At 42.4% G+C, this 27713-nt stretch overlaps 1 protein-coding gene across 2 annotated transcripts; it reads left to right on the top strand.

The window, feature by feature from the left end:
• The first annotated feature begins 1678 nt into the window (after positions 1-1678).
• On the top strand, positions 1679-27713 carry lpin1a (lipin 1a). Of its 2 annotated transcripts, none has more exons than XM_056413018.1 (23): positions 1679-1703; positions 13687-13887; positions 14252-14347; positions 15302-15398; positions 15480-15714; positions 16801-16875; positions 17067-17159; positions 17388-17499; positions 17979-18201; positions 18549-18701; positions 18853-18946; positions 19563-19765; positions 19909-20002; positions 20361-20430; positions 22376-22468; positions 22562-22626; positions 22744-22882; positions 23357-23505; positions 23702-23788; positions 24009-24161; positions 24888-25002; positions 25107-25210; positions 25344-27713. In XM_056413018.1, the coding sequence occupies exons 2-23, from the start codon at positions 13696-13698 to the stop codon at positions 25522-25524; spliced, it is 2823 nt and encodes a 940-aa protein (XP_056268993.1). In that variant the 5' UTR covers positions 1679-1703; positions 13687-13695; the 3' UTR covers positions 25525-27713. The 2 variants fall into 2 exon arrangements, with proteins under 2 accessions (XP_056268993.1, XP_056268992.1); XM_056413017.1 differs by lacking the exon at positions 1679-1703 and adding an exon at positions 9628-9797.

Here is a 27713-nt window from a genome sequence, read left to right on the forward strand (position 1 = left end):
ATTTCTGAGTAATTACCTTCGCATTGAAAATGCGGAAGGTTATGTTTTGATGGCCGTGTATGTATTTATTTATTTATTTATTTATTTATATGCGTGTTATTTGCATAAGTAAAAAAGTATTAAACCGAATTGCATGAAATTTGGTGGGATGATTGGTTATTATCCGGGGACCATTTGATTCGATTTTGGGATCGATCGGGTCAAAGGTCAAGGTCATGAAAAAGGTCAACATCTTCTTGAATCGCATGACATTTGGTGGGATGATTGGTTATTATCCGGGGACCATTTGATTAGATTTTGGGATCGATTGGGTCAAAGGTCAAGGTCATGAAAAGGTCAACATCTTCTTTTTACCATAGCGCGGTCAATTTCTATCCAATTGGCATGCAACTAATGCCAAAATGTTCATAATTCAATGCCCAATCTTGTGATATGCGAAGGTATGCGCTCTACCGAGTGCCCGTTCTAGTTCAGAATGCAGCAGTCATATGTCATTTGGCACAAATCAACATGTTGGTTGGACACACGTGGTGGGTTCACTGGCATCAGAAGGGAACCTTAAGCAGCAGCAGAGTCTAGCAGCCCTGGACCCTCTCAGATTTCCTCTAAGTACTCCATTCCCAGAACACATTAGTCTAAACACAAGTATCAACAACGCACATTTTAAGAGTCAAAGGAGCGTTCTGCCCCACCTAGAAGAGATGAACTCAGAATCAGGAGAGTAGGAACTTCAAACTGCAGCCTTTATATCTGTGCTATGGAGTCCTGGCCCGTGAAAGAGCGTAAGCCGGACTGCAGAAGCCACCGAGAGGATGGCAGCCCCTTCGACAGCTGGTCCTTGGTAACACAACTTAATGCCTGCTATATATATATATATATATTTGTACTTGTTTTGTTTTCCAATCAATAAGGGTTCATTTTGCTTGCCAATAACTAGAATAACTTGTTACAATTTGGAAATTTCAAAGATACGCTTTTAGAAAGACTATTGATGATAGATGAGGATCGCAAAGCAAGGTGTGTGGTGGAAGATATTGAGCTTTATAACAGGCATGTGGAACGGTGGAAACATTGCCTTCATATGGAGAATAATAACAAAACGTGTTCTGTAAGACAAACTTCTTACTTAGAATATTATGTAATAGTAATAATTTGACCTGAAGTCCTGTGTGAAAGGGAGAAAGGCATGAGGGAGAGATGGATGTGAGGAGGTCAGAGGGGCTTCACTTGCTTTCCTAGAACACTAGGTCGTGACCTTAATCCTTACGTTTGCAGTCCTGATTTCTATTGGAGTGAAAACAGCACACTTGTGTTTCGAGTTTAGAAGTCTGGAGTCCTTTGGCACCACGTAGTGACTTTACAGATTAAAATCTTAAAGATTAAAACACGTGATCAAACACACACGCTCAATCTGTGCGTGTGTGTGTTTGGGAGAGAAAGTGTGTCTCTGTGTGTGCGTCTGCTGTACATATAGTCGGTTGTGTCTGTTTGAGTGTTGGATCAACAGCTCGTATCTACCCGCATGACCTCAAGCCCACACGAGTACTTATAGAGGCATATTACACCACAGGAGCCCAGCAGTTACATAACAGGCCCAAAATACAGAGGAGGGGCGTGTCTCTGTGGGCTCAGACAGCACATCCACATGTCCTCCACCCATTATTTGTATTATTATTGTCTGGTTATCATCGCCCTCTGTCCAGGTATGTTATTATTATTATGTTACTCGATATGTTTATTGATATTTATGATATATGGCCATTTACTTATATTCTCCATGTCCATTCGGCTATTTAGAAACCTTTGTAGTTCACAGCTTCTTGTGTGTCACCTGTTGTATATCACTCAGGATAACACAATGTCTAAATGCACTGTAAATACAAAATGATGAGTTATTTATGATGGCAATAGCATCTTATCTAACAACGACTACACATTATATAAGAGGAGTTGTTACTCCAGTGCCGGCGGCCACACGGACTGCATGTGCCTTTCTCTCAATAGGAGTTGGGAAGAAATGTCCTCTTTTGATGTTAAGTACAGGCCAGTTGCTCTTTTACTTACATATCACAAGGCATGTGTGTCTTCCAGCTTTATGTATTAAGGTCATAACATGATGGGTGGCAGTGGTAAGAAAGCTTTACGCAGTCAAGTGTGTCCCAGGAAACACAGCTAAAGAGAGTGTTGTTCTAAAGCCATGAAGCATGCCTGTTATACTCTAAGTTCAGTTGTGATGTGTGGCTCAGGCAGCCTTCTGATTGGCTCATGCAGTCCATCCCCCTACCCCCTACCAGGCTACCACCCTCCCCCCTCCCCTCAGTGTGCTAATGAAAAGAATGCATTCTTGTTCTTAGAGAGAGTTCCTGGAAGAGGTCAGACAACCCCGGCTCAGCAACGCGCCTTTTTTCTTCCCCCCCTCTCTCTCTCTCTCTCTCTCTCTTTCTTTCTGTCACGTGTCTGGCATGAGCGGACACTGCAGGGCGGTACCTGGAGCGCTCTATCCCGGACACACATCCCAAAACACACACAAACACATGAAGTCACTGAACTCACACACACACATGCACGTAAAGACACAGACAGTTAATGCACATATACACATTTACAAACAAGGAACATTAACTGTAATCAATACAATTCCTGTAATTACACACACTCTTGTGTCGGTTGTTTACACTTTAATTTCCCTCAGACTTCATATGCTTCTTTTTGATTAAATAATAAACGTGTTGAGTTCAGGGACATGCAGCCAATGTCACTTAAAAAGTTGTTGACGTTAAACCCAGAGAGGAATCTAATTTAACAGTCATCATTTATGGGTTCAATAGTGCAGCAAACTTCTTTTGATTACAGTCTGAAAAGAATAAATTACATTCAGGACATATTTCATGAACTAGTGCTTTGATGCCAAGAAATATAGAAGTTTAGATCTCTGTGTGAACTGTGGCTGCAGCCAGTTTAGCAGACATACTGGAAACAGGGAGACACATATGCTGCATAACGACGCTGTTATGATAGACTTGTAAGCCTTTGAATATAGATATTCCTGTTTTTACATCAACTGAAATCATTTGTGCTCCAAAGCCTCAGTAAATCCACCTCGCGATGAACCAGTAGTTCTTCTCTGTCACAACTCTTCAACTTTGTCCACGCAAACAACAACATTCTGCAAATTCTCTCTCTCGCCTTCTGTCCAATCTGCATATTCTCTCTGTCCACCCCTTCTACCCTCACTTTCCCCCTCCTCTCCCTTCCCATTTCCCTCCTCCCCTCTCCTCTCCCCTCCTCCCCATCCCCTCCCCTCTCTTTCCCTCCTCCCCTCCCTCCTCACCTCTCCCCCCTCTCTAGGCAACGTGTTGCTCCCTGTCGAATGACTCAGTTCTTAGAAAACCCCACACGTGTTTCCTTGTTCCCGCTCCGGCTGCCTGCTGCTGTGTGTGTGTGTGTGTGTGTGTGCGTGCATGTTCATCAGCGACTCTGACAAAATGAATAGTCACAAATGTTCGAGAGTTTTGCAGCGCAGGTGTGTGTAATAATTGTTCGACAGCATCAATTAATCCAAAGAGACATCAACTGTTCTTTTATGACTGGCGTTACATGCATAAACACACACAAACACACAGGCACACACCCACACACACACACACTCACACACACACACACACACACACACACACACACACACACACACACACACAACCCATTATCTCAAATTCCTCGGAAGACATTCCAACTACTTCTCTTTTAATGCTCACAAGTTGAGCAAGTAACTGTGTGTGGACCTTATTACACTATGTTGAGAGAATGGTGGAGAGGAGGGGTGGATGGGTGGAGGGGTGGAGGGAGGGTGGCTGGTTCTCAGAATCATGGGGAAACATCAACAACAACAGAACGGCCATTAGAACCAGCCAGGCAAGCTTTTGTGTGAGTTTCTCTGAAGTAGGAACACTCTCCAGACCTGACTCCGGGGTCAGGAATAGCACCTTACATAATCGTCCTAAAATCTGTTTACAGAAGTCAGCAACCTTTAATATCAGCTGAAGCGTGTCCAGTGGAACTGAATCGGTTGTGTCTGTTTGTGCAGCAACAATCTTTCTAACTTTAATTTAATTGTTTTTCCTGAAGGAATTTTGAATTTGCACTTGTGCATCAAACCTTAAATAAACAGAAAAACACTGACGACTGACTTTCCCGCTCAGCTTATTCTATATTTCGGTCTTGCAGCATCAGCAAAGAAACTGAAAGTGTTTGACTGTTTGCCAAGACAGCAATGATTCCATTATTGATTTCTGATTGATCTCTTGTCATCATGCTCTGCTGCACTCTAGTCAACTTCTCTCTCTGCGTCTGTCTCTTCTGTTCTAACCAAACACACATTTGTCTCTGTTTAAAATAACAGACCCATAATCAGTATCAGTGGGCAGCCTTCTTCTATTTTTGTCAAGGGCAATACGGCAAACAGTACATTCACAAAAGATAGTATTGTATTCTATCTCCGTGATGGTACCAAGGAGTCAAAAGGGGGACGGCAAGAGATGTGTGGCATGCAATCCAAAATATCCCAGTGGCTATAAAAGTGGGAGGTCCACCATCATAGCCCGAACATTGAACTGTTGGCCGTGGGGATGCGCCCGTACTATTTGCCGAGAGAGTTCACGTCCGCCATTTTGGTCGTGTGTGTCGTGCGCAGCCGCCATCTGAGACGCTGAGGGACACCATCCACCCATCCACTGTGCTGTGTCTGCTGAATCAGCTCATCAGCCTCATATGGCTATCACTGGTTACTGACACCCACACACACTAGCTCGCCAACCCTTCACAACCTTCCATCAATACCCAACTAGGAACACTAAAACAAAACTATCTGTGTGCTGTGCGTACAGGACGATACAGCGCGCCACTGCCCTTCCCCTCGGCAGGTCTCCCTGACCCCCTGTCCCCTGGTACACCAGGTGTTCCTCTGGTGAAGAAGAGGCCTGCCGGTGACCCAGGAGGGAGGTGAGGAGGTGGGGCTAACGAGAGGACTGACGCCGACAGTCAACGGACTGGGATGTGGACTGTGGACCTGTGGACCGACAACAGAATGACCGCACCACGGACCGACTACACACACATCTGTGAACACAACCACCATCATCACACACCATCCGCTGCGCTGAAACCCCCTGCTTCCTGCCCAACAGGACCGCCAGGCGGACCAGGTCTGAGCTGAAAGCTGAGCTGGGAAAGCTGAGGATGAGCTGAGGAAAGCCCAGCGCAACCTGCTGAAGGTGAAGCTCAGGAGGGGAGGGACTCCCAGGGGAGGAAAAGGCTGAACAACACAGGGAAACAAAACAAGGAGTGGGTGTGGTCATGAGGGCAGATAACTGGCTTCAAGGTGAGGGGAGACAGGCCAGGGGGGCCTGGGGAGGGCCAACGAGCTGAACTGTTTTTTAGGTTGTTTTCACAGCTCCCTCTCCCTCTCCCCTCTCACACCTCCTCCCTCCTCCCCACCTCACCCTGTCCCTCTGTCCCTCTGCACCCCCACTGTACCCTCTCTCCCAATCACTCTCCTCCTCCACCTCCCCTCTCTGTGACGACTGACCAGGAGCTGACACCCAGACGAGAGCCAGCTGAGGAAACTGAAAGGTCCAGCCGGTCCAGCCCCCAAAGACCCCAGCCCCAGCCAGCCGCGCCACCCAGCTTGCTGGGGGAGTCCCGTGCTGTGGAAGTGCCCCCTGCCTGGTCCCTGTCCCAAAGTCAGCACCATCTGGCCTCTCTCACGACTACCGACCCGCTCCTCTCATCCTGAATGTGATGAAGGTGCTGTGGAGGTCTTGGCCCCCCCCCACGCATCGCCGCAGGTGACCCTCCCCCTCTGCAATTACCAGCCTCATGTGGAGTGGGAGGGACGGCCGCCATCATCTGCTGCCTGCTGCCTCAGGCAGTCGCATGGAACTGTGGTCGATGTCTGAGTCACTTTTTTTTTTCTCTGACTCATCCAGTTACCACCAGCCAGCTGCTGCTGCTGTGTGAGTGGCTGTGGACGCGTGGCCATGGTCCACCAGAATGGGCCGGTGCTGTCTGGAACGGTGGTCAGTGATGTGGAGCCCCACAGGAACTGTTCTGTTCCTTCTCCTTCCCTGTACACACCAGACACTTCCAGTACAACACGGAGTCATCATGCCTGCAAGTACTCTGATGATTCTGGTGTGTGTGTGTGGCTGGGGATGAGGGAGGAGGAGGAGGAGGCAGTGTGCAGTGGTGAAAGTGGGCCGATGAGAACCACTGCGAGCTGAACGGAAGAGATGCCAGAGAGAGGTGGTGGACTTCAGGAGAGGGCAGGGGGACACCTCCTCTGGTGGTCCTGGGAGAGTGGACATGGTGGGGGAGGAGGGCAACCTGGCCCTACAAGTCGACGAGCGCCTGAACTGAACTGAAACGAAGGCCAACAGAAGGAGAAGACAAGTCTTTTTTTGTTTCTTTTCCTTCCTTCTCTTTTTGCAGCAAGATGCTGCTTTTCTGCTGCAGTTATCTGTCAGTGTGTTGCTGCAGTTTGCTGCCATCTGCCCGCTGGGAGTCTGCAGCAGTGACACTGGGGAGCACCAGCCAAGCTTAACAAACAGCTGCTGGGGCTGGCATCGCATCATCTGGGAGGAGCTGAGGAAGAGAGTGGTGTGGTGTGGGAGAAGTTGAAAAAGACAACCCGCATATTGGACACCGGACTCCCGGACCACCACCTCCTCTCTTCCACAGCTCAGACTCAGGCCACAAGGAGACCACACGCCAGCTGAGAAGGAGAGAGACAGCAGAGAACAGAGCATTGACACAGTAGGCTCTCAACAGTTCACCACCTCTTGCCACCTCTTCCCTTCTTTGTGTTTTGTTTTTTATTCTGTGTGTTGCTGCTACTGACTCGACAAATTTCCCCTTGGGGATTAATAAAGTATATATCTATCTATCTATCTATCTATCTATCATGTGCGAGGCCACGGAGTTGAACACCTTTTATTCTCGGCTTTGATCTCCTCAACAAAAGGTCTCCTGTGTCTCCAGAGCACAGCGGGTGTGAGGAAAACCCTGAGAAGAGCGATTAAGAGTAAAGATGCTGCGCCTGATAACATCATGTATTAGAACATGGAGAAGAACATGTGCCAACCAGCTGACTGAGGTCATCACCGACATTGTCAGCGTATCAGTCAGTGTGTTTACATGATGGTATAATTCGAATCTTGCTTTAGTCGGACTATGCTATCTTTTGGGTCATCTGCTATTATCCCAATATACATGGCAGTGAGTAATTCGAATCATTGGCCGAAAGCATGTCATATCCGATACGATAGGCGGCGCTGTTTTCATTACAACTCGTGGTGATACAGCCATTTCTGCTTGACCTCTTCACCACTACCAACAACAACCAACAACAACAACATCAACATTACGAGAAAGATGGCGAACAGAGAGCAAGGCTACATCCTCTACTATTCTTGCATGATGTTAATAGTGACATTATCGTCTCTTTCGACTCTTTCGACTTCCGGGTCACGACATGGGAGGCAGGGAGGAGGGCGGCGGGATCTCAAGCATGCGCAAAGACGCAAAGTCCAGTTCCTAATCCAATTCACCGTTACATGCTGCGATAGTCGAATTATCAACCGGATCGGATCGAGTTATCCAGGGGTGTTAATCGGATCGTAGTCGGACCGCACATAGTCGAACAAAGGTGTTTATATGAAACGGATAATTTGATTTCAGTCCGACTAAGCCAGTTATTCGAATGCATGTAAACACGGTCACTGTCCCAGTAGAGTAATTCAAGACAGTCGCCACTGTTCCTGTATCTAAAAAGTCTGCAGTGTACAGTCCAAATGACCACCAGCCAGTGGCGCTCGCCCCTATTTTGATGAAGGGCTTTTAGAAACTGTTTCTCTGTTTCTCTGTTGTTGTTGTTTTGCTCAGCATTCAACACAATAACCCTCATAAACCTGAATGGTAAATTTAGCACTATGGGCTTGAGTACCTCAATCTGAAACTGGTTATTAGACTTCCTCACAAACAGACCCCAGGCAGTTGGGATTGTTCTAATGTTGAACAGCGGAGCACCCCAGGGCTGTGTGCTCAGACCCCTCCTGTTCACACTCTAAGTGTGCGGATGACACTACCGTTGAGTTTCTCTTCATGTAGAGAATAAATCAACAACCTTGCAGAGTGGTGCCCAGAGCACAACACACTGCCCAACGTCAGTAAAACCAAGGAGCTGATTGTTAATTATATGGAAAAGAGGATGGAGCTGAGGTGGAGCAAGTTAGCGGCTTTACGTTCTCGGGAATAAGCGTCGTAAACAACCTGACGTGGTCCTCACATATGTCCATTCTGCTGATGAAAGCTCAAGTTCTGATCAACTTTTACAAAGGAGAAAGAGAAAGCATCCTGACTGAAAACATTACTAATTGGCCACCCATCAACAGTTTAATGACTTTTACTGAAATACAGCTTGAGCTAAACATTCTTAATTTGCTTAAAGTAAGCTTGCTTTGGGGGAATCAAATCCTAGTAAGAATAATGAGCAATGAGTTAGTCTGGCCTCAATGTGTCAGGGCAGCCGGATACATTTACATTTGAAAACTGAGACACATTCGGTACGTTGCACAACCGCAGAGGCCTTCAAGTCTTGTGAATGTCATCGCTATTCTGGTCTTCTCAGCTTCACATACTGTACTTGTGCTGCTTCATAACAAGAACACAATTTGTGTTACCGTTGCTCTTCTCTCAGTTGTACATTAAGGAATACGTCTAAACATGTAATGTTTTACTCTGTGGCATCTACAGTCGTTTAATATGTTTTATAAACGTGTTTTCACATGTCGTTTACTCTTCTCTTCGTAGTTACATAAGTAAAATGAGAAAGAATGTAATTTCAAAGCATGCGAGGAATGTTGTCATCCCTCTGAAAGATGCTATTGATTTTATCTAAACTCATGCCTTTAAGAAGCAGAATGATTGGAATGAATCTTGTATTATTATCTACGTTGAAAAACACGGGAACAATCCAAAAGTCATAGAATCACTCGAAAAACTGCTAAAATAAAACATTTTGTATTTGTTTTTGGCTATTGAGTAATTGATATCCAAATAGTTAATAATTCATTAATAAATAACTAAAGTAATTTGTCATTATAAAGGATAATACATTGTTAATAAAAGGAGCTTAATGGTTCAGGTCTGCGGGTGTAAATGTTAGTGAGATGTAAATGTCGGTGCAAATGTCCTGCAGCTCTTTCCCATGAGGTCAGAGGTCAAATAGTCCAGCACAGAGGTCTTCCTTATTAGTTCAAATTTAAGTGACACATCAGGTGTCATGCTGGGTGAGGAATGAATGACAACTCAACCATATAGTTATTTAAAATGTGTTATGATCTAATTGAAAACCAACCTCCCATAAGTTTAAAAAATAAAATAGCCCCCAAGTAAAAATAACATCACATACAATCACAGTTAAGCCATATAAATAAAGACATCTAATTGATTTCAAGAGGGACACTTTTAGTCAACATGACGTGACGTCATTGCCGCCTCAGCCAACCAGATCGCTCTGTATTTGTAGTCCCGGGTGTGCGGGTGGGAGGAATGTTGAAACAGTGGCTTAAATAGCGACGCAGGCTCGAGCGGAGACGTTAGGATGAGGAGTTACAGCGCGACACACGATGTTTCACCAGCAGACGGTCACGTGACGGACTAGACGCTGCGGGAGGACGCGTTCACTGCGACGTTTGGATGGCGGAGAGATTTCGGAGCGAATAGCGAAATAAATCATTAATGTAAGTGGATTTGCTGGATTGCACGTGTAACCGGACGTGAGTTGAATACCACACATCGTAATAACATATATATACATAATGCATATATATATATATATATATATATATATATATATATATATTATATGTAGTTGGTATAACGTCGTTTCTCCGTAAAATGAATGAGCAGCGCTGTTTGAATGGAGCTCTGACTGCATGAGCCTCACCCCATGTGCAGGTTGTTTACATGTCGCCTCACAGGCCACACGTGATACTACAATCACAACCGATCGCGTTTATTATTCAGCTTCAACCGAGGCGTTTTCACGTCAACCAAAACACACGCGTCCCTTCTATTTACGTTGCCTTTTCATAGACGATATCATAATTAGAAATACACCATTTAAAAAGGATCTTCGAATGCCCTTGAAGGCATTTGGTGGTGTCAGACTGCTGTGCCACATGTAATGATGTAATTGGATACACGTTCATCTGCCCTCTGCTCACATTTCCGGGTGTAGTACGATACTGACATGGCATTGTAATAATGAATGTATGCGTTGTCTCGTGGTTGGCTCTTACATAACGGAGAAGCATTGTGATTTGCTGGATAACTGGGCAAGGCTTTTGCTGTGTGCGTGTGTGTTTGTGCGTGTTTGTGCGTGTGTGTGTGTGTGTGTGTGTGTGTGTGTGTGTGTGTGTGCGTGTGTGTGTGTGTGTGTGTGTCAATGGTCCCATCGGATTGCACGTGGTCTCTGTTGACAGGGATATCAGATCTACTGCATGCACATGAATGAGTGCATGTGTGTGTGTGTGTGTGTGTGTGTGTGTGTGTGTGTGTTCGTGAGACACATAAAATGAGGAGGAAAGGGGTCAACAAATTATGTAAGCATTGTCAAAAAGTCCCACACCTAGTTCTTGAGCAATACGTTTTAGAGATTAAAGGGTCAATGCACCCAAATGGCAAAAGACTGCTGTAGTATTTAACCACACAGGTTTTGAAAAACATTTTATATTCCAGCGACAGTGTCTTGGTTATGATAGATAATCCACAGAACTCAATGTGAACAATCTATTTGCAGCTACTTTATACAATATATTGTATACTGTAGAAAATTAATACAAGATATCACTTCTTAACAGATGTTTTATTTTCACTATCTGTGATTGATTTACATTTTTGTAAACCGTAAATACATCTTTAAATATACTTTGATGTGATGTACGCAGAGGTACCAAGTCTTAGCACAGTGCATGTATTGGTGTTATAGCAGTGTTGTAGTGTGCTGTAGCCGTAGCGAGCGGGTCTGAACCAGTCTGATGTGGAGATTAAGTGGCAGAATAATGTTCAGTCATCAGTGCAGAAGAGTCCAGTTCTGGAATTAAAAGTAATTGATGGTTGTTAACAAATATTTTTTCCTTGTAATGTTCTCACATGGTCTGCCAAAAATATTGAGCCATCTGGGTTGTATCTGAGTCACCATAAACACTTTTTCTCCTCTTTTCATCCTCTCTTTCTGCCTTTTAATCTGCCTCCTCCTACTTTCTTTCCTAATCTTCATGTTATCGCTTTTCATTCTTTCTTCTTAGTGTTTTGTTTCCTTTTTCTTTTGAATGTTGAACTCGTTGAGCACATTCTCATGTGTCACATGCTTTCACCCTTATTGGAAGCTTCAGTAACACTCATAGCTGGCAGTTTGCTGAATAATGAATGTGGCACATTGATTCTGTTGCATTGCACAACAGTTGAAAGTGGCTTTAGTGTAACACCCTGTTCTGTTTCTCCTGTGTTCCGTGTCTCCTATGTCTCCTCTGTGTCTTCTCTGTCTTAATTGTTTAATTCCCTGCACCTGCCCTCAGCCACTCTTGTCTCGTTACTGTCTGATGTCGTACACCTGTGTTTCCCCCCTATATATTGTGTCAGTCTTTCCCTTGTCTGCTGTTGGATTGTCGTCTCTAGTTCTGTGTCCTTTTCCCGTCGTCCTGTCCGTGTTCCTGGTTCTGCCTGTTGACCCTGCCTGCCCCGAACCTGGATTCTCTGCCTGCCCCGTTTGGACCTTGTTTTTTTTGTAAACTGTTTTGCCTCATTAAAGAGTGCTTTTTTTGTTATTTCTATTGCGTCCAGCCTGTCTCTCTGCGCCTGAGCCTCACCCTGTCACAAGGACTTGACATTTAGATGTTTTGCAATGTACAAACAAAATAAAAAATAATGCACAAACTTGTATTGATGTCATAACTGCAGCTGCTCCCATGGGACCATTAGCTGGTGTAAACATGTACATTGTAAATTAGGGCTGCAACTAACGATTATTTTGATAATCGATTAATCTGGTGATTATTTTTTCGATTAATCGGATACAAAATAAATAAATGTAATTTTCAACCCTTTATTCAAAACAGGGTTCGTACGGTCATGGAAAACCTGGAAAAGTCATGGAGTTTTTAAATGGCTATTTCTAGGCCCAGAAAAGTAATTAATTGGTCATTTTTGGAAAAGTAATGCAAATTTGTTATATTCAAATATTAATTTAAACGGAATATATACGGTATGCTTTGGAATTCTCATTGTTAGTTTAAATACTACATCTTCTCACTTGTTCATGTATACACCGAGTTTTCACAAAATGTTTAATCATGGAAATTTGGTTTAAATTCCTGGAAAGGTCCTGGAGACCCACTGGTCAGCAGTATGAACCCTGTTCACTGGTCAGCATGTGGATGAACCCTGTTCATGTGGATGAACCCTGTTCATTGGTCATGTGTATGAACCCTGTCATAAACAGACTGACAGCGGTGTACTCTCCTGAGTTGGCTATTTATGGGTTAAACGCCTTATACGGTGAGGGGGCGTGGCTTATCTCCGTTGCCTTTCTCCGTGGAAAAATATTGTCCGCCATCCGCCACGGAAAAATAACCACTTTCTACGTTATACTGCTTGTGGAAATGCCACACACGTGGTAACATCTAGCGCCCTGGTGTCTGGGTTCATAACGTCACCCGTAGGCGCACTCAGCTCCGTGAATGTCACTCCGACGACGTAAATGACTTGCGCTTCCAGCGTCACGAGGGCAGCAGCAGCCAATTAGATTCACTAACGGAGGAGCAGCTCAGCGCTGATTGGCTCTCACAACGCAACATTATGGTCTGTCCTCTATCTCCCTCCGCTCTTGTTTCTCCTGCGCCGCTCTGCGCTCAAATCAACTTTGTTTATACTCCGTGACTTATTGAGCGCCGTAATAATCGCGCGACACAACGAATCGATAATGGAATTCGTTGCCAACTATTTTAATAATCGATTTTTATCGATTTTATCGATTCGTTGTTGCAGCCCTATTGTAAATAATTACATTATATTTCTTCTTCCCTGTATTTTATAATACTATTCTCTCTCTCGCTGATCAACAAATCAACAACCGCCCATCTTGCAGTCCAGTGAATGCATTTCCCAGTCTGTGTCTCTCTCTCCAGGGGCCCGTTTGGCATTCTAGACAGAGAGCATTAGAGGCTCAGCCCCCACATGCTTACTCTTGTCCCAGATCGAGTGTATTTGCATTACAAAAATGTACAAACCATCATCTTTTTATTTCTCAGGAGAAGCTCAATGTTTTTTCCAAACACCACGCTCAGCAACATCACAAGAATACCTGTCATTGCTTATGCTTTCAGCAAATGCTGCAAGGTTGGCCGGTGTGTGTGTGTGTGTGTGTGGGCAATAATCAATAATATATTTTAATGTGGCGGGAAGGCCTCACGAAAACCACCTCATCTGTTATGAGTTTGATCCCCGACAGTTCATTGAAGGTCATTTGTCCCACCTGAGTGTGTTGCTGTGTAATGGACATCCTCGAAGTAAAAGTAATCAACCAAAACTCTCTCTCTTTCCCTCTTTTCCTTCCCCGCCTGTCACCAGTTTCAGACCATGAACTATGTGGGCCAGTTGGCGGGCCAGATGTTCGTGCAGGTCAAGGAGCTGTACAGAGGACTCAACCCTGCCACTCTGTCTGGATGCATCGACGTCATCGTGGTGCAGCGGCCCGACGGCTCCCTGCACTGCTCCCCCTTCCACGTGCGCTTCGGCAAGATGGGCGTGCTGCGGTCTCGTGAAAAAGTGGTGAGATCATAGTGCGCTGCCTCTCTCCCGCTTTCACTCACTTTCTTCTCTCTTGCATCTGCATGTCCAATGTTCGCAACAGCATAAAAGAAAAGGCAAAATGTGCACAAGTAAACTTTGGCATTCAAATGTGCAGATATACTTATTCATGACAAATTCACGCGTTGCACATGGCATTTTATGTGTGACGCAGTCGTGGATTTCAGCAGGTCAGAAACTATGTTGTATCCGCTGAAAATCAAACAGCAATGCATCACAATGCGACATCACAGTACAGTACAAGTGGGGGACAGGACACACACTTGTTTTGTCATGTCAGGTTTGAATGCATGTTCATTTTAAGGATTATAATTGTCTCCTGCAGGTCGACATAGAAATTAATGGAGAGCCGGCGAGTTTGCACATGAAGCTGGGAGAGAACGGAGAGGCCTTCTTCGTCGAAGAGACTGAGAACACAACGGTGAGTAATAATCGACAGAGTCATTACTCTGAGTCAGGAAACACAAACAAATATACGACGGAACATGTCTTCGAAATGTAGGTCGCAGGTTCGGGCTGAGCTAAAATAAACTGAATAGCACTTAAAATGGATTTGTCCTCGTGGAGAATACATTCAATGCTTGCCCACTTGCATTGTGGTCGTTCTGATTTCACCACTTATTGCTGAATCTGCAAATACGTGTTGGTTCAGATCTCAGATTGACAGTGTGTTCTCTCATAAAGTTATTACACCATGGCCTCTATCAACAACACTGTGTTGCTGCTCTGCTTCACGGGCGACGAACAGATAGAATTCATCATACATGTCACATTATCCCCTCGATGCAGGTACATTCATGTTTCTATTGTAGAAAACCATATTAATAGAAATAACTTTATTTTTATAGTTTTGAAAGGCAGAGTTATGTTAATAGGTTAGTTAAAGATTGAGAACAAAGTATCCAAAATATTTCTCTCTGTCCCTCTCTCTCTCTCTCTCTCTCTCTCCGGCCCTCTATGTCTCTTTATGTCATGTTGTGGTGAGACAGTGAATCTGTGGGATTTCAGTAATCTGAGCTCAAACCCAAATTCCCAACAGTTTGTGTTAAAATATGATATGCATATGTGTTTTCCCACATGACATATGCATATCATATGGTCATATCTATCTCATCGATGTGGATATTACACCGATCGCAAATAAAATGTTATTAAGACATCCATCTCTTTCTCTTTTCCCCAGCATCCCCAGCATGTCTATATTTGTGGTTATAAGTGGATTTTATCTTTGTACTCGTTCCCACATGATTACGTTCCAAATGTCCACTATTTTACATCAAATACGCTTGATTTCAGTTTGTTTAGGAAGTTAATCGTGATTTTTTTTAACCTAATCAATGACCTTGTATGATAATGTCAATTTCCATGTTGACAGGAAATCGTTCCGTTCCACCTGGCGACGTCACCCATCATGTCAACGGGGGCGGAGCTGATGGAGTCCCAGCTAGGCAGGCGCAGTTCTCGGCATTACGGTAGGCCCTGTTGAAAAAATACATTTGGGAATTTGTGCGTGGGCTTTTTTTTTTTAACAGCTTTCGTATTCCATCACGTAGACATCATCCCCTGCGGCTCACTTCCTGTGCTGAGCCTAGGACCGCAGCAAAGTGATGGCGGGATGATCAAGAAGTGGAAAAAGAGAAGGAGGAAGACGCGACCGGATGCAGGCGGCGGAGGCGGAGGAGGAGGAGGAGGAGGGAGGAGAGAGGAGAGCGGGGAAGAGTTCTCGGAGGACCAGGATATGTTTACTATTGACTTGAGCTCGGATGAGGACAGAGAGGGGGACAACAGGTGTGTATGTGTGTGTACGAGTGACATATTGTTTGATTGACAGTTTAAGTTTTACGGATTGACATGAAACTAAAATCCACCTCAGTACACCTGGTATCTTTGAGCCAACAGGTGCTGCCGATTGTACATCTTAGTGACCATTAGGAGTTTGAAAAGCCCCCCCCCCCCACATGTCATTTTGTTTGTGTGGTTGTGTGTGTGTGCACGTGTCTTAGAGAGCAAGAGAGAGTGAGAGGGACAGAGATGATTACATGCCAGTAACTCTTTCATCGCTTCATGTTTGTGAAGCAGGTGAACCACTTCCAGGCTTGTTTGTGGTTTGTTCAGCAATCTAAAAAAACGTTGTGTGCATTTGCACGAATCAGAAATAAACAGGAATAATAAAAAAAAGAATACCCAAGGACATTCCGGTAATACTCAAATAGGAATTTGTTCATTTATAGCAGCTCTGTGGGTTGGAATGGAGACGCCTCGAGGTCAGACCCAAATATCTCAACGGTTATTGGATTGATACCATGGAATTTTTTACAAGCATGTCCCCTTTGAGATTAGTTATGATGACCATAGCCTCACTAATTATCGAGCGACACCACCAGGTCCAATATAATGTTAATGACACGTTATTGGCACCTGTAAAATGAATGCTATATTTTGTCTCAATTCAGTAAAATCCTTTTCGATGGCTTCAAATGAAATGCTGAGGAACAATTAAGGCAGACGCTTTCTGAAATGGGCGAGTCGACATGTGTGACCATGTTTGTGTAAACGTTTGTGCCGCGCACGTCCTCCGTCTCGTTAAGTCAACCGCATGTTGAGACGAGAATGTGTGTCTTCCTCGAGGCACGGCTAAATACGGTACTATGTGTGGTTACAGACAAACAGACGGAAAAAGTAGTTTTACAAAAGTAATGATGAGATAAACAAATTGTTCCTTCGGGACATTTTAGTGAACATAAAACCCCCACTTGTTTGACTTTATTCTGACTTCCTGAAACACCGTGTATTTATATTGTATGGTGTGTGCACAGGCCCTGAAGTAATGTGCATATAAGTGACTTCTTCCTGCATGTGTGTGTGTGTGTTCAGACCTGTGTATGGAGATCAGGGGCCGACAGCCAACGCGCACACACACCACAGCCCGGATTGGATCCGCTCACACAGGTATTGCTTTGACACAAATCACATCGAGATACATACTTCATGACAAACATGTCTTCATATCCTCCGCTCAGTTCTGGTCATATTGTACGAAGCATTTTTAATACATTTTGTAGGAATCACGATTCACTGTCTCTCTTTCTGTCTCTTCATCTTCTTTCTCTGTTTGTGTTTGTCTTCTTATCTTTCTGAAGTCACATGATTAAGGACTCCCTCTCCGTCGCTCCACCCTGTGGTCTGTCTATCTCTTGTCCTCAGAAGACTTCCTACTTCTCCACCCCCAATAGGTATCATCTTATCTTACCCTCTCTGAATACTGGAAATGAAATAATCCATTCCTGAATATTTTGTGTGTGTGCAGGAAACAGATACAGTATTTAAAGAATGATTAAATATGCATTGTATAGATTTTATGCTTGTATTTTTTTGCTTTTTTATTTATGTTGAAGGTACTTTATCTGTTCAAATATGGAGTACAAATGGATAAAACCAAATATCTTTCACTTTCCCAACAGCCCCGACAATTCTAGGTCATCGACACCGAAGAGCGACTCGGAGCTAATTACTGAGAACAAAGACAACCCGGAAATGTTGTGGACGTGGGGGGAGCTGCCACAAGCTGCTCAGGTATTCACACACCTCAGCATGCTTACTTGTTGTATGCAGTTTCAACCAAACCATATGCATGTCACATTGGTTCTACACATTAGTATTGTGCATATTTCACTGCCATTGAAAGAAAAAGTTTGAAATTTAATGGAAAACCCTGTTAGCTTAGCTTAGCTGAGCATAAAGACGGGAAACACTCCGCCGACCAGCGCCTCTTAAGCTCGTTGTTTGACATTAAGAATTTAAAATAGCAATTGCCAGCCGAGATTCTAGTAAGTTACTCTTGACCAGGAAATAGTCTGGCACATCGGCAGACGTCAAAATAAAAAAAGATGTAAGTTTTACGCGTCTGTTTTTGTACAAATGAAACAAATGAGATATAATATGTTTATTGGTGAGCTTTTAGAGTTGCCGGTAGGTGGATCTTGTTATCGATAGACAATGAACATATTTTGTAACGAGTTTCATCTCTCTCTCTCTCTCTCTCCCTCTCACAGCCGTCCTTCTTGACTTCCCACCAGAAGCAGGAGCCAGTCACAACAGTCTCCATCCCGGTGTCTGCCAGCACTCACTTCAGAGCCATCAGTGACACCGGACCCCCATCCTTCGCTCTCTATGCCCCCCAGCCGGGGGAGACGACCCCCCATGACGGGGACACGGAGGAGAGCAATCATGGAGCCATGGTGGGACTGCCCACTAACACAGGGGTCAGGGCCGAAGGTGAGCGTGGAAGCTTTATGGGAGGGAAACACGATGTTAATGTCTCCTCAATTTCATAGAATTACAGCCTAAAATATTAAAGCAATGATGTAATCGTGTTTTTACTCATCACCTTTCATTACTTCTAACGTCTCTCAGTCATACACTTGCACCTCAGTGACCTCCAGTGGGTTTTTCTCCCCCCATGTTTTGCAAATGTGATTTCTGAATGAATTACCTGAGACTTGTTGGCATGTCCATGGACGAATCATGAATAAGAACATTAACCTCACGTATCGGTATATCCTGGTGACTCACACGTTTGTTTTTATGCATCAATTGATTATTTACTTTGCTGGTTTCCGTAGTGAGAGAGGTGGATAGTGTTGGCCCATCATGTCCAGAGATGGAGGGTCTAGCAGCCGGCTCAGTGTCTCCCAGGATGCTCCTCGATCATCTGGATGAAGGAGGGAATAGAGGAAGTCCCATTAGAAAAAACGATTCGCCATCGAAGAAGAAAGGTATAACTGCAAGAACTGCTTTCATTTTTGAATGTTGTAATGCAGCGAGTGAGAAGGGAACACAAAGAAAGACTTTAACGAACATAAAGTGTCTATATGCTCCCTTATCATGCTGCTGATGCTGATGATGTGTATTAATGTCTCTTATTAGAAAAGAGAAGCCAACACCTCGGGGCTGATGGCATATACCTGGACGACATTACACAGCTGGAGCCTGAAGTCGCTGCTCTGTACTTCCCAAAAAGGTTCAGTAATGAGCATTTACTTATGTAATATGATTGTGCATATGAGGACAAAACATATTCAGTCCAAATACACACACACACACACACCTACACACCTACAGACACACAAAGGGCTTTCCTGTGGTGTAATTTACCCCCCATGGAGTTCTTTGCTTAGAATATGTGTGATATATGGCTATAGTTAACCATCACTGCATTATAGTACATTACATTGATTTAGTTGCCGCTTTTAACGAAAGCGACTAACAATGATTACATATGTGCTCGTGGGTACGAGAAAAGAAAGTGCAAGAATTATGAAAGTGCATCAACTTGATCAAATATGCCGATCTACTTCTAGTGCTCCATTCAGAAACAATAGGAAACAGAGAAAGAGTTTTTTTTTTTTTTTTGCTGCAGTCTGAACAGATGAATTTTAAGTGTGTGACTTACTGTAAATACTTGCAATGATTATTATTACAGTTAAATATTTGTGATGACCGTCATTAGCTGATGTGGACATTAAAGTTGCTGCTTTTCAAAGCTGTTAAGTAACTTTAAGGCCCTTGAGGCTTTGACCTCCACCTTCACAACAACATTTTTTTAGAGATGCATGTGTGTTTCTTTCTTTCCTCAGTGACGGAGGCAGCAGCTCAATGAGAGGGGACTCCGAGATGATGATGATGATGGGAGTTTGCAGCGCTAACCAGTCGCCCCAGTCAGTGGGTAGCAGTGGGATGGACAGCGGCGTCGACAGTTTGCCCGACCAAGCCGGGGACATGCCTCATGTTTCCATATCTCTGTGCGGAGGACTCACCGACAACAGCGAGATCACAAGAGGTAGGGTGAGGAAAAGAAATAAGGTTACAGTGATTTTCAATTGTAAATATTGTCACATCTGTCAATCTGTGTGTGTTCTTCCTTCAATATGTACCGTGTGTGTGTGTGTGTTTGTGTGTGTTTGTGTGTGTTTCATCCCACAGAGCACTTCAAGGAGAGGGTAATTACCTACCAGCAGTTCTCTGAAAACCCTTCTATGATCGACGACCCGAACCTGGTGGTCAAGATAGGAAGCAAGTATGTACCGCTATGCCATATTCAGTACCCACGATGCAATACAGATGTACCTTTCAAAGGAATAGTTACATATTTTGGGAAATCTGCCTGTTTGATTTCTTGCCTGATGGAAGATAAAAGGATCAATACCGCTCTCATGTCTGTAGAGATGTTAATATAAAGTTAGCGCCATTAGCTGGTGAGCAAAGTTAGTACAAATACTGGAACAAAAGAATATATAAGTGTGTATATATATATATTTATTTATATATATATATATATATATATATATATTTATGTATATGTATGCCAGCTGTCTTTTTCAGGTGTCACTAAGGTGTAAAGAAGCGCTTATAGTGCCCTCTGGTGTCCATTGTAGGTACTACAACTGGAACACGGCGGCTCCTGTCATGTTGGCCATGCAGGTCTATCAGAAACCACTGCCACAGGTACGACCACCGCAGTAATACATACATATTTACTTACATACATATTTACTCGAATTAGTTCCCAGTTGACTGCATAGATTCAGTGGCAGGGCAAGTTCTCATATTTATTTAACTTGAATTACCACCTAAATGTAATTTTAGTCATTTAATAATTGTGCACACAATGGACCCTCTCAGAATTATATTATTATACAGAATATTAAATTACTGTATTATTATTACAGATGCAATACCGTGTAAGCAGCATTTTAATGCTGCAGTACTTGACACTATTGGGTAATTTAATCGATAAAATGCTTTTATTTTTGAAATGTTTTGGATTAAAAATCGGAATCTGCAAAACTTCTAGTCACTACAGCTGTCAGATCAATTCAATGGACTAAAACAGTTATCTCTGAAATATAAATACTTATAAATTACTTATTATAAAAACTGAAATTGTAATGATGCCTAGTACAGTAGTCAGTTACATTCAACCAGTGGTTATCATTATTGTTTTTACACACTATTATATGCTACACTATTTTCTTTCATCTATTATATAAAAGTACGGTGGCCAATCTGGGCTGAAAACAAGTAGAAATGAATAAAAAGTCTCAGTAAATTAAGAGTTTTTTTGTTGTTTTATGTTGTGATGTCCTCTTTTATTGTGGTATTAAAATGAAACACTCCCTGTCCTTCAGGGTAACGTTATACAGAATATAATGATTATTTTGAATTTCTAAAGAACTAGATTATTTCAATTTGATTATATTATCATTAATTTGTTGGGTGGCGTTTGGTGTATCAAGTGTTCCCCAACTTCCTGCATCACTTCCTCCTGTGCTCTCCCAGCATTTTGCAATTATTAATCATTATTAATTATTCTTAATCAGATGTGTCCATGTCTTCATTTAATGAGAAAATAAAGCACATGCCACCAGATGATGAAGTTCTAACTTTTCAGTTATTGTGGTACAATACAAATAATATTAAATTATTTACACCAGCTAGATCATTGTTATGGATACTAAGATGGGGAAGCTCACATCAAAGCTGCTCGTCTTTTATCCCACAGTGAAAGAAATGGCTTTTAACCTGTTTTCCCGAACACTTTAATAACGTCATTTCTTTATCCCCCTCCTAAATTTCTATTCCATTTATTTGCCATCTCCTGACATTCGTGCAATGTTTGTGTACCAAGTGTTGGTGTTTGAGTTACGTGTTTTCTGCTTTTGGCCTCTTCTCCTACTGCCTCCCTGGTCTGTTTGGCTCTTCCCAACCTGTATGAAGTTTTCTTGCTTTGCTTGAGTGTTTCTCTTCGTCTGTTTGTCCGGTTCTTTTTTTTTGCCATCGGTTTTCACCACCGTCAACCACGTCTCTCTATTCGTCCTTGTGGTGTTTTTGGTGCATTTTCAATTCAATTCAATTCAATTCAGTTTATTTGTATAGCACAATTTCACAAATTACAAATTTGTCTCGGAGTGCTTTACAATCTGTACACATAGACATCCTTGCCCCAAAACCTCGCATCGGATCAGGAAAAACTCCCAAATAAGTCCCTTCAGGGGGGAAAAAAGGGAAGAAACCTTCAGGAGAGCAACAGAGGAGGATCCCTCTCCAGGATGGACAGGTGCAATAGATGCCATGTGTACAGAAGGACAGATTTAGAGTTAAAATACATTCAATGAATATGACAGAGTGTATGAATAGTTCATAGTAGGCATATCCCCACTGATCCAGTCACAATCTTCAATTCCTTTCAAGTTTTACTTTGAAAATCCGCGCGTATTTGCCTTCATTTCGGTGAATTAGTTGGAGCTGTGTGTGGGTTTTCATAGTATGGTCTTTTTGTGTGCTTTCTTTTCATCTACCTATGTTTTGTGCTTCACTTTAGTTTTTTCTCTATCAGTTTTGAGTTACATTTTCAGTCAGTTTTGAGTTGTGTGTGCATGGTTGTCTCCAGGCCTCAGTGGAGAACATCATGAAGGAGAAGATGCCAAAGAAAGGAGGACGCTGGTGGTTTTCATGGAGGAGCCGGAACAGCGACTCCAAATCAGTGAGTGCAGTAATACACATATTATTCATGAGCTTTTTACACACGATATTTCAGTTGATTGAACCACTGATCTTTGACTGTTGTGCTCTTCAGGAATCAGTGACAGATGCAGGAGGAGACAGTGGAGAGAGCTCACTCACTCTGTCCTCAGGAAACAGGTAACCCTCTTCTTTCTTTGTTCACTCTTTAATTCAACACTTTTCTCTCTCAACGCTCCCGTTTGAAACAGTTTATCAAATTTGCGCCATGTTGATTTGTCTTTAAACATTTTTTAGGATGAAGGACGAGTCATCCTCTAGTGATGAGGACCACAGGTCGTCCAATCAGGTGTCAGGATCCTGCCCGTCTGAGCTCCTTGTGAGCTCTGGCAGCGTCTGCTATAAGAAGACTCTTCGGCTCACCTCGGAGCAACTGGTAAATATTATTACTGCTGGTTTTACTGACCTTAATGGGGATAAAACATGCAGACAAGTCAGTTAATGGCAGCTTTGAAGTTATGTAGCGACGTATTCCATATTCCACACTACGATTGAGCAAGAATGTGGATAAAGTCACCTGTTACTTATATAACGAGCATGGTTATCTCCCCTTGGACCAGTCTCTCAATCCCTCAATGGTAGCAATGGATGGAGACATGTGGCTTTATGGATTACTGTCTCTTTCACTGCAAACACTGGAATGAAAGATAGTTGGCAACATTAAGTTTTATCTTTAAATTAAAGTGTGTAATTCTAAGATGTTGTTTTAGAGAATATCCCAGACATTGTTGTGTACCTGGTAAACCGGATAAAATGAGCCTACAGCTGAATAAAAACAATTTTTTTTACCTTTCTTTTTTCAATCTGTGATTGTGTGTGTGTGTGTGTGTGTGTGTGTGTTTCTTTACAGGCACGCCTGCAGCTGAAGGAAGGTCCTAATGATGTGGTGTTCAGTGTCACCACTCAGTATCAGGGCACCTGTCGTTGCCATGGCACAATCTATCTTTGGAGCTGGGATGATAACATAATCATCTCGGATATAGACGGTACCATCACCAGGTGAGGGAAAGCAATATATAGAGATATAGAGATATTCACGCTCTCGCTGTTATTGGCCAATTCACAAACCAGACTCGAACAGAAGACCATTCAGATTCAGCTTTTCACCAGCGAATGTTCGGCTTCATAAAGATTTGGGGTTGATGGTGTGTCTGTATTGATCGCGTGATGCCGCCTCTCTTTTGTCACGCCGTAGGTCAGACACCTTGGGTCACATCCTCCCCAATCTGGGTAAAGACTGGACCCACCAGGGTATCGCTCGGCTGTACCACAAAGTCAGCCAGTGAGTGCTGCTTTACAGCTTGTAAAGCTACAATATATATGGCTAAAATGTATGATATCATTTCTCACGTTTTATGGGTCGGTAAAACTTTTAAATATCACCTTTTTTTTTATTGCATGAGAGGGCACTCAACATCAAAATACTGTCTTGCGCAGTTATTGCTTGTGTGCCATTGGTTGAGTTAATGCAGTTGTGTCATGCGTGTGTCCCTCTGTCACAGGAATGGATATAAATTCATGTACTGCTCAGCGAGGGCCATCGGCATGGCCGACATGACCCGCGGCTACCTGCACTGGGTCAACGAGAGGGGCACCATGCTGCCCATTGGCCCGGTGCTGCTCAGTCCCAGCAGCCTTTTTTCTGCCTTGCACAGGTCAGATACATACCACGTTTACAAAAATGCTTCTCTGGAGGACTCAGAATTCATATGGCCCTCAATCCAACTGAAAATATGTTAACAGTATTGAATAAAAGTTACTTTAATTTGGTATTTATACTTTTTTTTTTACCAGAAACAGCTACACGGTAATGACAAAATATATTGTTGTTCTATTGTTATAGCATTATATCATATATATATATATATATGTATATATACAGGACTGTCTCAGAAAATTAGAATATTGTGATAAAGTTCTTTATTTTCTGTAATGCAATTAAAAAAACAAAAATGTCATGCATTCTGGATTCATTACAAATCAACTGAAATATTGCAAGCCTTTTATTCTTTTAATATTAATATTTTTTAATTGCATTACAGAAAATAAAAACTTTATCACTATATTCTAATTTTCTGAGACAGTCCTGTATATATAAAAATATATATATACATGTGTATATATATAGGATATTATATATATATAATTATATTTCTATATCCTATCTTATATACATATATATATATTCTATTGCTATATCATTTTGCTATAACAATATATCAATAATATATTCTGTCATTACCATGTAGCTATATAAATATAACTGATAAATACCAAATTAAAGTATATATATACCATATGAATCCCTTTCAAAACCCAACTGCATGGGAAACTTAAAGTTCTTTCCAGTGGAGGTGTAACATGTGTGTGATGTCGTGCAGGGAGGTGATTGAGAAGAAACCGGAGAAGTTTAAGATCGAGTGCCTCACAGACATAAAGCAGCTGTTCTACCCCAACACTGAACCTTTCTACGCTGCTTTCGGCAACAGAGCGACGGTGAGCCTGCTGCACGGGGACAGACACACGCGTTCCTCTGCATCGTGTCGGTACTTCTTACTTTTGCTCGTGATGCTGATTGTTTGTTTCATCTGGGATTTCAGGATGTTTACTCCTATAAGGAAGTGGGTGTTCCTCTGAACAGGATTTTCACTGTCAATCCCAAGGGAGAGCTGATTCAGGAGCACGCCAAAACCAATATCTCCTCGTAAGCTATATCATGTGTTTCATTGGATCGAGATCCATGTGATCCGATTTTGGACGTGTGTGTGTGTACAGATGGTTTTTTGATGTCTGAATGATGCTTAAAGTCTGCAAACATCTCCGTGTCTCCCTCTCAGCTTTGGGCGTCTGTGCGAGATGGTTGACCACGACTTCCCGGTCCTGGCTCGAGACGAGGAAACCAACGCGCCGTGCTCTGACACTTTTCACCAGGTCGACTACTGGAGCAAACAACTTCCTGATGCCACCGACCGGGAAGAAGAAGAAGAAGATGGCCCGCGGCCACTTGAGACAAGCTGAGAAAGAATTCGTCACAGAGGATGTTGCATAACAAGACGTTTTGGTCAGTGGTTTCGGGATTCACGGGAAGTCGGCAGCCCACATTCAGAGATTATTTTTAAATCCATAACGTATCCAAGAAGCTCGCACATGGATCAAAGACTTTACTTAAGATGAGTTACGGCAACTATTGATTCAGAGTAAATTAATGGTGAAAATTATTATTGGTATTATTTTGCACCAATATGGCTTGAAGAGTATGGTATCAATGTTGGGTCATCCCTTCTTGTATCACCTTCAAATTCGATGTAAAAAGAAAGAAAGTCCATCTTAAAATAATCAACCGTGCTAAGTTGACCTCAGCATTGGTTAAAATCTGCTAACATGTTTAAAATGTAGGTATGCACCATGTAAATTAGATAATACATAATTTTGCAGACATTCTGCTGTACCCTGAAGAGATTCTACACCGGCAGCATGTCCTGCACAACCGGCTTCCACTATTGATAATAAACAATAAATGATGTGTACAATTCAGCTGTTCAGAATCTCAAACCGTTGGTGCATCACTCATTTTGGCATCTTGTTTAAGTGACGTAAGGTAACATCACGTTGTAATGAAGCCATCCAGAACATGCAGAAATCGTACAAATAGTGTAACCAATCTTATTTCTGTGCCAAACAGCTAAATGTGTGTGTGTGGTCTTCTGACCGTGCTCCTGTGAAAGATGTGGCTCGTGTTCAGTGACGACACGCGAGATAAACGCAGCGCGATGCACATAACCTCCGTCCTTTTTTTTTATTCATGCAACTAAGTTAACTCCAGTGATGTGCTAGAATGTGGACTATAAATCACTCAGAGATTATGTTATTACATTTAATTGTGTATAATGGCCAATGCTCATCAATGCAATTACGATAGAAGCCCATACAGTTGGTACTACTCAGATCAGCATACTTTTATTTACAGCACTAATTTGTGATGTAATTGAGTATGAATGCACGATACTCAAACACGTTTATTTTTGTATATTTTAAGTATGTTCTTCATTTGTTCATCAAATGTTTATGTTTTCATTCATTGATCAAATAACATGTACTGAATGTATGTGAGATGGAAGTCCGTCTGTTTATTAGTTGTCGAACTTAAAATTGGGGGAAACCACTGTAAATAATGATGGAGCGTCATTTTTAGAGACCATATGAAGTGAACTCTAATAATACAAAACAAAGCTCATTCAAATGCACTCAGAGCCATGTTACGCTTTACTGTGAATCTGTTTTTAAAACAGCATGTGGCCACTAAAGCACAACAATGGATAATAAAGAACGCAGCTTTTGAATGCCAGTCGGCTTCAAGAAAAGGAAAAAAATGAGATGATGATGCTTCTTCTTTCTAGATTTTAAATCCTCTGAAAATGATTAAGAAATAAGAAATCTAGGTAATTCCCCAAATTTGAGTTTAAATTTAAAATGGATATTTGTAGCCTGATATTAATGTGTCCTATAAAGGAGATTTAAATGCCAGAATACTGATAACAGAGATACATGACTGATTCATTTTGTGCACCGGATATAAAAAAAATATATGTCTGATGCTGTACTGTGATTCACTTTAGCTGAAAGAAAACTATTAAGGAATTAACCTTTTAACCTGTTGACGTTCACACGCCTTTGGGTAGACCGGTGTAAATTATGTAAAAGGAAAAGATGCAAAGGGTGCATGCTGTTGTAAAGCTCAGATACATAATTCTGTAGATATGAGGATCAGTGCCTTGTCACCTGATCTTTGTAGGGAAGTGCATTTCTTTATGATTGTTTTCAGTATCTGGGTGAAGTCACAGTTCATACTGGAAAGATCCTTCTTGTAATTACAGTATATAGATATCCTACTTGTGTGAAGAAATATGGAAAATCAAAAGTAAGAGGAGATTTGTCATCTTAAGAAATGCAACAATTCCCGAATGTTTAAATGAAATCATCATGTTTTATGATTATCACCTGATTCTTTCTGTGAAAGATGTATAAAAACTCTTGACCAGTAATGCAGTCTGTCTCTGTGTTGACATCAATCTTGATCCAGTTTTTTTCCGTCCTGCAAAAATATTACGCAATATGAAGCAGCCGAATGAGCAGTGTGCAAGATACTGTTAACAACAATTTGATAACATATGTACACATTTTTCTAATAAACTCAAAGGTGATCCCTG

The sequence above is a fragment of the Pseudoliparis swirei genome, chromosome 4, assembly GCF_029220125.1.
Source record: "Pseudoliparis swirei isolate HS2019 ecotype Mariana Trench chromosome 4, NWPU_hadal_v1, whole genome shotgun sequence".
NCBI classification, from domain to species: domain Eukaryota; kingdom Metazoa; phylum Chordata; class Actinopteri; order Perciformes; family Liparidae; genus Pseudoliparis; species Pseudoliparis swirei.

Coding starts and splice junctions, on each gene's coding strand:
- lpin1a (XM_056413018.1), top strand. CDS start 13,696: ATGAACTATGTGGGCCAGTTGGCGGGCCAGATGTTCGTGCAGGTCAAG. Junction 20,431..22,375: donor ATCAGAAACCACTGCCACAG/GTACGACCACCG, acceptor GGTTGTCTCCAG/GCCTCAGTGGAGAACATCAT. Junction 23,789..24,008: donor CTGTACCACAAAGTCAGCCA/GTGAGTGCTGCT, acceptor CCTCTGTCACAG/GAATGGATATAAATTCATGT.